Source organism: Chelmon rostratus, chromosome 23, assembly GCF_017976325.1.
Source record: "Chelmon rostratus isolate fCheRos1 chromosome 23, fCheRos1.pri, whole genome shotgun sequence".
Lineage (NCBI taxonomy): Eukaryota > Metazoa > Chordata > Actinopteri > Chaetodontiformes > Chaetodontidae > Chelmon > Chelmon rostratus.
In genome coordinates this window covers 2,977,973-2,992,234 of record NC_055680.1, presented here as the reverse complement: position 1 = coordinate 2,992,234, position 14,262 = coordinate 2,977,973, and the positions used below count along the sequence as shown (strand labels likewise).

Sequence of the window (14,262 nt, the reverse complement as noted above, 5' to 3'; positions counted from 1 at the left end):
ATGCTGTTTTATCAGCATCTTGACATGCCGCACCTGTCAGGGTGGATGGATTATCCTGGCAAAGGGGGAATACTTACTGACACAGCGTTCAGTGCACAATTATTTCCTTTGAGTTCATTAAATACCCACAGCCGTCACACAGCAGCAGAAATGATATATATACGCGACTTTATTACTTATTTAAATCTCCTGACGTAGTGACAGGACCAGGCAGGATCGAACAGAACGGCCATGCTGTTGCTCACACATCACAGTACATACAGTTATGGTAAAAGTCAGCTACGCTCAGGAAGAGTTTTCCTGCTTCACTGCAATATGTGACAATATCTACAGAAGTGACATTCCTGTGAATACTACTGACTGCGACCTCTCTGACCGTCAAACAGCAGCAGAACATGTTGTTGATACTCAGATTTCACATGAAATAATGCCATACATATTTGAATGCGTCACATCAATACAAAACACCAACAGTGGACAAAATCTGTGGAACGTCTCTTGATTTTCAGCTTCTTGCTGTTAAGGCACATAATAAAGCGCACGTGGCTTTAAATGTATTTTTCATACAATCAATCATTCAGACATTCCCCTCACAAGGTCCATTTAGCAAAGTAGCTGCTCTCGGGCGTTCAGTCACATCCCATGATCTTCATCAGAACATGTACGCCTCAATAAAGCACAAAGTCAGTCAGGCAGTTTGTCAGGAGGTTTATTAACTTATGTACAGCATGTCTGTCACCGAGGCGGAGACTGTCCGAGAATACAACAGGGTAGAAAATGTTTAAGGTGCAAAAACAAACACTGATGTACGAGTCTGTACTCCCCCCACCCCGTCCCACAAAGCCAAGCTATATACAGCAGGTTCACATTTACTGACATCGCACATCTCGCTCAATTATAAGCCACGCTGAGCCGACAGGGAATCAAAATCATCTGAATACTTGTAGATATAACTCCCCATGCGCCCCGTCTTCATGCTAACACGGTGACTACGCTCCAGCTCGCAGACTTGTGGGGTATCCATTAGAAAGCAGGAGGGGGGACAGAAAATATTTACAAGATTGAGGAGCAGTTGGTGCCCGACTAATGTATGTAGCATTGGTTTCCAAACTCTAGCTGCAGTGCATGCTAACACTACTTCTGTCAACAATCCCTGTAAAGCAAATGTATACTTAGCAGTATCAACATGGCAGCAAAGCGTAAGCAGTGGAACATAAAACCATTAAATAAACCCCATAAAAATGTGACATTGATGTGTGTGTGTGTGTGTGTGTGTGTGTGAAGCAGTCTGAAAATCCAGGTCACAGCCTTTGATTTAACAGAACACAGAGTAAATTGATTTACAGCAAGTGCCTCTATTTCAGTCAGTGTATTGTCGATGGATTTGGAATGTGCCTTGGAGACATTTGAGTGTGTGTGTGCACACCCATCCACACACACACACCACACACACAGTCACACACACACACATGCACACGCGCACACACACAGTCAGATCACAGGGCTACAGTAAACCAGTGGCGTGATTAGAGGATCTGGACTGAGGCTCTTGGATGAGGGACTAACGTCAGCCACGTCGGTTGAGGTTTCTGAGTTTTCCAACGAAGAGCGCCAAAGCTAAGGGTGGCCACGCCTCAGCCTGACCTGCCCAGCTTTCTTAGAGCTAAAACCCACCCAGCTACAGTCCTTTTACAGCCTGATGACAGCCATCCATCACCACACCAAGGGACTATTTAAAGAAGCACAATTATTCCATTAGCAGTAAGTTAACCGTTAAATTCAAACAAAACATATTGTCTTAATTACCCCAAGTAGAATCTAGTCATGCAGATACTTCTGTTACTTAAGGCTTTATTTGGGACTGTTGAAGTAAATGCATTACCCCGCAGAAACAGTGACGCTGTGTCAGGCAATTTTTTTAAAATGTAATATTTCAAAGCTGTGAGTACCACAAACACAACTTATCTTCTTGAGATATTGCAAAAATTGGATGAAACCTCATCTTTCTGTAATTAGACAGCAGAAGAGGAGTTATTTCTCTGGGTAAATTAGTTATTTGGTTTTTTGGTCAGTATTAGTAGGGACAGGACACTCATACATCACATATTATCACAACACGTTATTTTTCTGCAGCTACACTGTTTGCATAACCGAGTCCTCTACAGCCGAACATGTCAAAGTGCCTCACAGCTGCAGATCAACCTCTCTTTATTTTATCGTGTTTCTCATTTGGAATAATTCCACTTCTGGAAACACCCCTTTGAGCAGAGCTGCACTGCCACTCAGCCGGTGTGTGTTGTGATTATTGTGACCCTTAAAGATGCTTTGTTTGCTGATGCTGACACCCACGAATGAGAACCATTAACGGTGTAGGGAATGGGATTTCTACAAAGAAACTTTAAATATATCAACATAAATAAACAAAGGGAAGCTAGTATTTCCTTTAAACATTTACAAATAAATACTTGGTTTTGACCTTTATCCTTTTTGAACCCAAACTGTCTATCCGCCGGAACAGATTTGAATGAAAAGAGGGAAAAAAAGGTGGTTGCTTGAAAAGAGAACAGCGGACAACACAAGTTAAACAACTTAGTATACTGAGCATGCTCAATAGTAAAAAAGTTTAAAAAGGTTGCTATGTCTGTATGTTGTGGTACTGACAATATACTAAAACCAGCAACTTGTTTTGCTTCATGAGAATGCTATGCTTGTGTCCTTTCCTTTCCTGTCCGTGACTGTTTGAACAGTTTTAAATAAATATATACACAATTTCTTAAAAAGAAAAAAAGAAATGAAAGGCCGATGTGAGGGGTTGGGCGGTTTATGTGCCACTCTTCTGCTCCCATTCCTGGAAAACAAGCACAGAGACACACGTTTGTTGGCATGCAGCGACACATTTTGCAGGTATTTATGTTTTGATATCATGTCAAGCATCATAGTCCTCTGTTCATAAATCTGCTGACAAATCAAGTTTTTAAGCTTTGTTTTTGTTCTGTCAGTGAAACCAAACCAACAGTGCTCTATTCCCAGAATGCATTGTGAGCTCTGACCTTGGCCTTCCTGAGGACGTGTCCCCGGACTGGAGAGGGTTTCTGGCCACCCTGCTGCCGGCGGAGCAGTGAGGCGCTGTTGACCGGCAGAGAGCAGGACTCTGTGTCACTGGTGTCGCAGCTGGAGAAGGGAGAAGACTCCTGGGTCCGTCGCAACATCGCCGGTGACTACAAGCACACAGACGGGGAGAAAATTAGATGGGTGATGGTGGCGTGCAGTTAGCTGACAGTACTGTGGAGGTGTTAAAGCACCACAAATCAACCACATCTGACCTGGAGCCCAGAGGAGCCGGCTTTTGGTTCGATGGTGAGGCCCAGGGTGACTCCGCCGCTCAGGGCTTTCTTCAGGCTCTCCTTCACCTCTGTCAGCTCCAGTTCCAGGTTCACGCGCTCCTCCTCCTTCTGCCTGCAGTCCTCCTCCACCTTCTTCAGCCGCTCCGACAGCGACGCGTGCGAACGTTTGCCTAGCGGAGGAAGAGAGGAGGATTTCTTTGTGAAGGTTTATCTTTGTTTATCTTCAATAAACTCCTGCCTGGCAAGATGTCAGGCACGGAGGTTGGAGAGTTTTTCCAGGCCAAACACTCGTTCCTCCTCCTTTAAATTTCAGACAGAACTTTGGACGACAAGCACTCATTGAACAGAAACGCCTCCTCAGGTTCTCTTACCAGCTGCAGCTTCCACAGCGGTGCGCAGGTCTCTCCTCTCCTTCTTCAGCTGGGTCAGATGGTTCCTGATCTCCTGCTTCCTCTTCATCAGCTCCTCCTCCTTGGACTGCAGCCGCTTGGCGTCGGCCTCCACGCGGTTCTTGCCGTACTTGCACTGCTCTGCGTCTGCAAGACGAAGACTTGGGTGTGAAGAAGCTGGATACAAGGAGCTGAAGTCCAAGTATGATGAAATGCTGAGTCATCTGCCTGTTTCTGTTTCTACTAAAAGTTCAAATCAGATACGGATCACCAACTCTGCTCTGGATTACAACATAGACACACATCTTTAATTATAAGAGGCAGTGATACTGTGGTGTGAAGTTCACAGGAAGCTAGAAGAAGCAGCATATCTTGGCAGTTATTTCTTTTAGAGTCTTGAATATTGTTGAAAACATTTGGGATAATGTCATGTACTCATCAATATTTAACATCAGTCTGGTTGTTTTAGCTTTTTTGTTTTTACCATGTGTCTTAGTTGTCTTTTCCAAATATTACAAGTTTGTTTACAACCTGTCTGATTGTATGACTGGTGAATACACACACCAAAGCCAACCTTAATGATCTGAGCTCTGGACTCAGAAGGCCAGAAGATACCCAACACCCCCTGTGCGATGGTGCATTGCCCACAAAAGCTGAAAATAAAGTACAAAATCCCACACCAATACATGTGGGAAAAGGAGAGCATAGCCTTTATTATCAGGCATTGGTAAGACACGAAGTGCCCAGAAAGCCACTGAACTCACGGCCACAGCCTGAAGCAGTTATTAATTACACCAGGACGATGCCTTCCCTTCCTGGAAAACACACTGAGGGTAAACATCCAGCATCTGTGTGTGTGTGTGTGTGTGTGTGTGTGTGTGTGTGTGCGTGCATGTGAGCTTTGCTTGTGAGGAATCGCTCAATCAAACCGCTGCTGACATTTTCAAATTCAATATATGTATTTGGCACTGGAAATATGAGAACCGTGTGGCACGCTCTAAATGCAACATGACACACATTTGGTATTTCCATTCCGACATTTGGAGGAACGACAGCCCTCCTCGTTCGCACATTAGGCAAAAAAATACTGTTCGAAACCACAAGGATTAACACAACCACATTCCACCCTCTCCCGACGATCTGGGCTCCACTTCTGCTATCGCGCCTGTTTGAGCTTTACCCCAACGTGGGCCAGCTTGTGTCACGTGGATCTCCTCTAGCGGGCAGGATAGGTTTTAGGTTTTCGAGTTATTTGCTCCCCCTTACTTAAACCGACTGCAATTTGGACATCCTGCATTTTCCGAATTTCTGTGGAGGGACGTTTTGCTGCAAAGCGATCAGCAGCGGTGAGGTTGGTGCTGCGGATCCAGACACATTGTCTGATTGCTCACTCACAGAACAAGAACTGACTGGGAAAGGTTGACCGCCCTCAGAAGTTACTATTTTCATGATATTTCAGTGTTTGATTTAATAAGAAACGGCAGAAAAGTTGACTTTCGGTCAGCTCCCTTTTCTCAGTATAGTATGAAGTAGCTCTTCTGAAGTGCCCTAACAGGAATAATGTCATCTTGCAAACAAACATTTTGTTGGTACTTACTGGAGGTGTTGCGTTTCAGAGAAGCTGTCCCGTTCATTCCACTGACTCCATTCTTCTTGGACTGGTTCTTTGGCTCGGCCTTCTGTTTTGATGCCACCCCATTGGTCGTGGTTCCCTTCTTTCCCTTCAGCTGATTGCAGAAGAACAAGGAGTATGACTTTAGAAATGTTTCAGAATACTTTGCTGTATATGAGCTACACATGTGAACTATTTCTCCTTTTAGAATTGTGTTTGTGTCCACCTGATGAATGTAAGTCTCCACCAACTCCTAAGAAAACCAACTGGCTTATAGCAGCTAAATGTTCACCAGCTAGTCACTAACTCTGCATGCTGTTTGGTGCTGAACAGGTAGCATGCAGTGGATTAATCAGAGCTTGCAGGAAACAGCTCTGTCAAGGTGAGTGAACCGAAACGGAAAAGTTGTGGGCCGTAAAACCAAAACAAAACAAAGAGGCGATAGATGCTATGGTAGGGTCCATCACTATGAGCGACACCATTCACACTGCACATAAAATATTGACTAGTGCAGCTTTAACCTACTGTTTTGGTATAGAAACAGTTTGAGCTGGTAACGCATGAAAGGAAACATGCAGTATACTATAATTATGTCATAATGTGTCTTTTTTACTTGTGTAATTAGAATTTCTAACATATAACATATAGTTGTTTATTTTGAGGGACCGTGTAACATGTTCTTTCATGTTTTCATTTACTTGCTTCGTTATTAGGATAGTCCAGCTTTTAAACATGTATAACTCAAAATTCTATACTTTCATGACACCTTGTCCACAGTAACAATGGTTTAATGATTAACTATTTTTATAGCCTGACACTCCGTCTGAATGAATGTCTTTATATTGCTAAAGCCAAAGCTAAATCACATATTCCACATGTGGTTATATAACTATCATTCTGACTGAGCTTTAAGAAAATAAAACAGGTGCATAAAATGTCTTGAGTGCTACATGGGTTGTCTGTGTGACGCCTTTAATGTAAAGTGATTGGTGGGTTTGTCCTGCTAAAAAGGACACAGTTAGAGTAGGAAACTTTAGAAACTCAAATTTTCTAAATGCTTTGGTCTTGAAGTCATAAAATCTTAAATATCCTTCGAACCCAACTTATTCAAGCAACCGAGATCTTGAGTATAAGAACAACCTGATATGAATCTCCTGGTATCAAGCTTGACACTGGATTTGCAGGCCGGCGGTGCTGCCCACCGTCTGTTGTACACCTCATTGGATGAAAAGCTACGTCTTATAGCGGTGCAGTACTTTGTGGTCTTGGAGGCGATGTTAACACCCCTTGGCCACACCACACACAGCACACACATCAAAGGGGTGGCGGAGAGGAGGCGGAGCTCCATACAACTCCATGTGGTGACTTATGTGGCTGTGGAGGCAGGGTGGCACTTAGAGCAGGGCTGTAAAAATATAAATTACACACACAGCTGACCCTCAATGTAAAGGAGAGGAAGGAAATACAACCACACACACATGCACGCACACACACACAGTCCGTACACACTGTGTTCATATTCTGTACTCATACTGCTCATATAAAGATGCTAAAACATCCAATTACGCAAGAGCTTGTGTTTGAGAACAAAACAAAATTGCTGATCTTTTTCAGACATTACTGATATTAAATCAGCGATCAGTATCAACTCTTACGAGCCTGACGGGAGTGTGTCTAATTGGAGTTGAAGCACATGTTGAGTGTTTCCAAAGACTGGACGCGGGAAGGATTTCAGGTCCAGTCATGGTGATAACTGAATTACTAAAAAACACAGCAGAGGTGATTCGCAGGCTGATGGGAAAGAGAGGTGGGTCTGTGGGTGGCCAACATCAACACCTTATCTGGCGAGTCAAAGCGTGCTTCTTCAGGAATAATAAACAGAACTTCCTCTTTCCTCCAGTGCTCAAGCGCCTCTCACTTTCACTTGTTCACAGTGCATGCAAATCAGGAGACTCACCATACTAGTGAAGGGATGCATTGTAGGGACAGTAAGGGAACTCATCTTTTGAGGTGCACAACTATATCAGCGTCAGGGTTTTAAAAGAATTTGTCAGCAGAGCATCACCTTTATCTAAAAAGATTGTGATAAGAATCACTGATGCAAATGAGACTAATTGACATTAAAGCTGCAAAAATCAATATTTCTCGTGACAAACCCTCAAAGAAGTACGACCGACTCTCACACAGAGCTACAAGTAGAATGAAAATTAGACTTACATTTGTCAGGGGGACACAGAACACAACTCCAAATGAATAAAAATGTTGCTTCATAGGCAAATATTACACGCTCTATAACAACTCTATTGGCTGATCAAATTGTGTCTGCCACAAGTGGCCTAATCAAACTAAAGCAATGCAGCTTTAAAAGACCAGTATGTAATTGATTTAGGAGGATCTACTGGCAGAAATGGGATATCATATTTATATATATGTTTTCATTAGTGTATAATCACCTGAAAAGAATTTGCTAACACATTAACCATAACAACTTTATAAGGTGACAATATCAGATGTCTTTTTTCAGTCAGCAGTTTCCGAAGTCATACAGATAAATGTTCAACCTAAGAAGACATTTATTTCAAGAACACTGGAAAAATTAAAAACAATAACTCCATGCTGGCAAAAGAAAAACACCAAAGGCACACACGCAAAAGAAATATAGACAAGTAAATCATAATGGTGTGAATGTTCAAGTGTAGAACAGGAAAACAGTGAGGGTAAAAGAGCAGAGAGTTAGTCACCTGAGTAGCAGCTTTAGTTTTAGTATCAGCAGTGAGGAACTTAGAAGATATTTTAGAAACAGGGGTTTTGTAGTGACTGGTAGAGGCAGAGGAAGAGGAAGTAGAAGAAGAGGAAGGCTTGGGAGGATAGCGAGTGGTCAGCTTGGGTGAGGGCATGTTCTCATAGAGGTCAGTGTTCTCATAGTGCACCTCCTCTTTCAGCTGGCGCCCCCCTGTGCTCGGACTGGAGTACTGCACCTCTGGGTCCTTGGGTTAGATGGAGCAAGCATGCAAGCAAGCAAGCAAGCAGAGAGAAGAGGAGAGGAGAGGGGAGAGAAGAGAAGAGAAGAGAAGAGAAGAGAAGAGAAGAGAAGAGAAGAGACATAGCACATAACAAGAAGGAAAGATAAAAGGGGAACAGAGAGACAGAGATGATAGCAGTTTAAATGTAGTTAAGTGTTATTTCAATATATTTTATGTATTAAAGACGGTACATGTGGCATTTTAACATCTAGTAAATCACTGTAGAGGTGGGCGACATGACCTTTGAGGAACATTCTGGTTTATTTTAGCCAACCCCGTTCCACATAAATATCAAAAAGTTATTCGGGGAAACGAGGTGAAATAATGTACATCAGAGCGAGCTGCATGAGCCTCTTACAGCATTCAAAGTAAATATGATTTTTACATGTATGATTTCAACCACTTGTCTTTGAGTTCGACTGGAAGTAAACACAGAAAGTAGCCACTTGGAAGGACAATCATGGCTACTGCACAGGGATCTGGATAATAATATTTCTGTAATTTCAAAAAAATTACAATATTGCAATGTCGTTTTCTATTAATGCTATTTAATTGTGATGCAATATAATATATAATTTCAACTATTGTGGCCAGATTAAGCAATTTACTTAAAGCAACTTGAATTGAATTCATTGAATCTGTTTTATTGATGTTAAAAATGCCACATGTAGCACCTTCACTGCTCTACAGAAAAGTGAAAAGCAGGCACCAAAGAGAGCATCATAGTGGAGGTCAGCCAAGAATGTGAAGTCTTTAGTATTTCTGCTTGTGTATCACCTATGAGCAGGTGTGTCCTTACCGTTCCGTTGATGGGCACATCATCATAATGCAGAGCCATACCAGTGGGGCAGGCGTAGCCATTGACCGGGTTGTCCAGGTACGGATTAGGAGAGACAGCACGCTTACTGGTGAAACTGTGAGGAGAAAACATCGAGTGATTCAAAAGCATGCACACACCCATTAGTGTATAAAATACACTGTACGCAGATCAATAACAGGCTGTTGGTTACAATAACGGCTGAATAGTCATTCCAGCATTAGGTTCACTACGTGAGCCATTTTAATGCTAAATAAAACATGAAAACTTGCTGAGTCAGAATTTTCATCACTAGAGAAAATGTGTGTGTCCCTCACCAGAAGGACTGCTTGGCCAGCTGGATGACATTGGCGGTGGTCTCGACGTCAATGTAGTCATAGTGCAGGGTGGCTGGGTCGGTGGTGGAGCCAGTCTCAGCCAATAAAACCCCCAACCAGCGGCCCATCACCTCAGAGGAGGAGGCCTGAGGAAAGCGACAGAGTTACAGGACGTCGATTGTAGCAGTTTGTGATATGATGGTGTGTTAAAGTAGTGTACACAGAATGGTGTTGATGCAAAGGCTGCACTGTATATGGCCAAAAGGTGGTGCCAAATGAAACCTGAGGAATATACATCTACACCTACAAAGAACCAAATCATCATTTAGAGGCCTACAGGATTCTTGAAGCACAGCTCACCTCCAGGACAGCGACCTCCTGGCCGTTGCGAAGCAGGCGGAAGGCAAAGGGGTGTTTGTGATCGAGGCCGGGGCTGACCTCGCAGCCTCGAAGGGGCAGCGAGGCGATGTGGCTCTTCAGGTCGTCCCGGTCCTTATGGAGGAGCAGCTGGTTGTCTTTCAGGCGGCACCAGCGCTCCCGCCAGCGGTTATTGGACAACACGTTCAGGTAGCCTGTCAATCAAAGGAAATGCCGTCAGTAAAAGAGGGAAATTACATACTGCCATACTGAAAGTGGCGTCAAACGGGCGCATGCAGGCATTTCATGACAGCCGGTCTTGGACATTGTTGGCTGTCATTTAAAAGAATGTGGCAGGATGAAAATCCTCAGCCCGTGGTTTGTTTGGCTGTGCTGTGTTTCCCAAACTTTCAGTCAGCACACCGGATGATAAAGTTAGAGCAAGCTTTTGATTCGCCTGTTCACAAATCCGGTTGCATCTTAGGTGCAAACTTTCTATTTGTCATCCCAACTCACAAATAAGCATCGAGATGAGTTTGATGCAGAGAGAGAGAGAATGTGCGAGTATAAAAGCCAAACTAAACAGAAAGCAAAACCTAACTTTGTTTTCTATCCTTCATTGTGATGAAGTTAAAACACAGATCTCCCACCAACACTCGGGTACTATCTTCATAAAGATTTCATGTACGTCTGAAAGGGGTTGATGTGTTCAAGGTACTTACCACAAAAATAATCTTATGATCTCATAATCTTCAATTCTATAACTACTTTTCTTTCTTTGTTGTTGAATCACAATGTCTCCTCACAGCCTGCTAGCAAACATTGTGAGGCCCGGTAATATCTTTGTCTTACCACACGTGGGTACGTCTTCTTCTGCCGAGGAGGTCTGCTCATCTGTGGACGGCTTCTTCTTACCCAGCCCGATGATTTTAGTGATCTTCTTCCCTGCTCCTTTCCCCACCGTTCCGGTCTTCTGCTCCGACTTTGAGCTTTTCTTTCCTTTCCCTGCCAGAGAGACAGAGATTGTGAATCTAACTCATGACTTTAAATGAAGAGGAAATTAGTAAAACACGGCGCATGTCTGCAGGAGTCCTTCACGAAAGACTTAATGTGCTCTACCCTCATTATCTAAATACAGGAAATTACTGAGAGAGATGTTATGTGTCCATTTATGTTGATTCAATTATGCTTGGATGTGTTTGCAATGCTGTAAGAGAGAGAAAAGAAGAGAAAGAGCAACCTTAGACTCTACTATAAACAACCATGAGTTCAGAATCAGTTGCATTGGGTTTAATCAGACCCTTGTGGGTTCAAAAGCTCTTTGTTGGTGAATTAGGCTCAGTTTGCAATCCCAGCAACCCCACTGGTTTGATGATTGGGCCGATTTCAGCTGGCCTAGTTTCTAGCCAAAGAGAGAAAGGGAGAGGAATGACTGCGCACATTCTGCTGGAATGAGGGCTAAAGTCGAGTAAGCCAGGTCTTAAGAGGCTATGTCTGAGTCTCTACGTTATTCTGTCTGTCTAAATGAGGAAAATAGCTTCTGCTTGGCTCACTTGTTTAGATACTGCGGTCTGTGGTGTATTTCAATGGGCGCGCATGAGAGAGAATCAAAGTGAAAACACGAAAGAAAGAAAGAAAGCAGAAGGGAAGACAGAAAGTACTGGTCAAAAGATGTGATAGTGTGATGTCAGACATAAAGAAGAACAGAGCAAAAACCTTTTTCTCAACTGCCAGATATCAAGGCAAAAGAGACAGTGGCGAAGAACCAGAGGAGAAAAAATAAAGAATTCCCCTTCAGTGAAGTCACCATGCCGAGACGGCTAACACAGAGTGTCTGGAGTGATTCTAGACACACACACACACACACATATAGTGTACATAATGACAGACAAACAATGCCTTTGCCTTACACATAACAGCACCTAGCTGTTAAAAGCTAATGAACAGTAGCCCAAACTGATACGGCGACAGAAACTCTTTGTATTCAATTCTTTTTGACGCTCACAGCTTCTGCTTCAACATTTTTTCCCTCCTACGTTATCCTCCCAGATATGATGTGACAACTACCACGGCGACTGCCTTAATTAAATAGAAAGCCGTCTGCACACAATTTCAGTTGCAGGGTTTTTCTCGTAATACGAAAAGTACACAAACACACGTCACACACAATGCAGGCCCGAGGTGGAGAGCAGACACACAGATGTGAAAGCGATTCGAACCTTTTTTTAAAAAAAGAGGAATTATTATTATTTTTCCCTTAAGGAAACGGCGAGGAGGGAAACTCTGATCAGGTAAATTTGATTCCACTAAATCAGCTCTTTTTGTTACCAGCCATGGAAAGAATGTGGCTGATTAAGCTGAAAAAAGGATTTCTTCAGGACTGAATGAGAGACTGAGACAAGGAGGTGAAGAACAACCAAGAACTCAGTGGAGTTTATTGTGTTTATTTCACTGTTAAATCTGTTTTTTTTACTGGCTAACAGTAAAAGTTAGAAGAGATGTCTAATCTCCAACCTTCAAGGATTCAAAAGTGGCTCACATGACAGATCTGGAGTCTCAAGCCTAATCAGTGTTACTATAGGTGTAAAGATGAGAAAACCCTCACAAGCGTCAAAGAAACAGCTGTGTGCAATCTGCCAAAAATCACTATGTCTGACTAAAAGATCAAATTTTCCTCCATGCCCAGTGCTGCCTGAAATTTTACATTGGATTTAGCATCTTCAAAATGTGTAGCTGTGCCAGAAGATGTACTGCTGGTACCATAAATCTTGCTGATAGTTTAGGAAGGCCATGCTGGCACTGGCATTACCTTCTTACACCACTTGTTAATCACACCAGCCCCTGAACACTGCCAGTTGTCATAGGTTTGGTGCCATGACAGCCGGGCTGAGCCAGCATTAGATTGGAGAATAACACCCCACAGCAATGGCAAGCCAAACAGCCTGAGTGATTCTCTCTTTAGGAAATATCATGATTGCAACTTCCAAGGCTCAGTTCTTGAATGAAAGTCACCCAAAAATAAGATATGGGATGCAATTAGATGTTCATTCTGAAGTTGTGCACTGTAAGCACAGCCAGACCAAATGACCAATACACAGAAAGGAGACAGAGAATAGAGCAGAGAAAGGTACGATTTCCTCCCAACATCAGTAAGTGTGTCTTTGAGCAAGGCACACACCTGTATTATAATGAGCTTCACAGTTTACTGCTTACCCGATGGAGCCTCTTACTCTTTTCTCCATCACAAACATATATTTGGAGGATGAGAATGATGGCTGCTGCACACTGAATGACGGTTCTACAGATTTCTAGCTGTAATAGGCCAGAAAGGTTAAGACCTACCTCTCTGGAGAAGTAATGAACAATTTCATATGATTGTCTTATATAAAAATCATCGCTGATCCCATTTCTGCACTCTCCATGGTTTCACAGCAATGACACATGAACATGACTTACACAACCAAGTCCATGAATCACAGCTCTGTGCTGACTCCATAAAATACCCGGCTGGATTGAAAATGTGAAATTAACGGCTGGTGGGAATTCTGTTTCAGGCATAATGTTGGAAAAATGAACCAATCTTAGAGGGGAAAAAAGAAAGAGTGTTAAATTTTAGATGACATCCAAATAACAGAGCTGACAAGCAAAATGAAATGTCTCTCCCCAAGGAATTTTGCCTGCTGAGCAAACAAACGATAAATAATCAAGGACTATTTTATCCGTATCTCTTTGTTTTGGCATGTAGTTGAGCAGGGGAAGACCATCTCTGTGTAAAACCCATGTTTAATAAATCCAAATGTTCATTCTTCATGCTTCATGCATTATTGTTAAAGGTTGACCTTTTCAGAGCTTTCAGAGATTCTCCTTTGAGTCATGAGACAGATTAATGGAGGAAAAGACAGATGTAATATCTGGAGCTCGGATCTGGAACTGGGTCCAAGTCGAGAACAATTATTTGCTTTTTGTTTTCAAGAAACAATATTGGTAATGTCCTACCCCTCGTTTAACTAAACTATCACTTTAACTATTATTACTTTATGGCTTCAGTTATTGGTGATTAAAATGCTGTACTGTGTGATTGCAGAGTTTTATGAAGGGGATTTCACTCTATTGAAACACATATTCTAAACTAAGCACCTAACGATTCACAGATGTTGAAACATTACACAAACCATCTCAACCACCTCCTATGTTTGCCCGGAGCTTTCAACTGTATCATACCATCTTCATCAGGAGATAGTTTGGTTAACCGTCACGGAGATGGATCTCATGGCATGAAAGCTAAGTACAGATCTGTTTTCATCCACAGCAATTTATTGCTGATAAAGACCGCATGATGCAAGTGAAAGCTTTGGAAAAAATGAGTAAGTGGACCTTGAGTTGGATTGCTTTGCAGTGGACGA

At 42.6% G+C, this 14,262-nt stretch overlaps 1 protein-coding gene across 1 annotated transcript in view; it reads right to left on the bottom strand.

Annotated features, from left to right (window-relative positions):
* Window positions 1–693: 693 nt before the first annotated feature.
* Window positions 694–14,262, bottom strand: part of afap1 (actin filament associated protein 1) — a 54,003-nt gene continuing 40,434 nt past the window's right edge. Inside the window, exons 9-17 of the mRNA XM_041964596.1 lie at window positions 10,712–10,864; window positions 9,863–10,074; window positions 9,503–9,648; window positions 9,168–9,282; window positions 5,331–5,460; window positions 3,716–3,880; window positions 3,324–3,514; window positions 3,051–3,218; window positions 694–2,848 (exon numbers count right to left, since the gene is read on the bottom strand). Of these exons, the coding sequence (XP_041820530.1) occupies window positions 2,822–2,848; window positions 3,051–3,218; window positions 3,324–3,514; window positions 3,716–3,880; window positions 5,331–5,460; window positions 9,168–9,282; window positions 9,503–9,648; window positions 9,863–10,074; window positions 10,712–10,864 (1,307 nt within the window). The 3' untranslated portion in view covers window positions 694–2,821. The remainder of the gene's footprint in view (window positions 2,849–3,050; window positions 3,219–3,323; window positions 3,515–3,715; window positions 3,881–5,330; window positions 5,461–9,167; window positions 9,283–9,502; window positions 9,649–9,862; window positions 10,075–10,711; window positions 10,865–14,262) is intronic.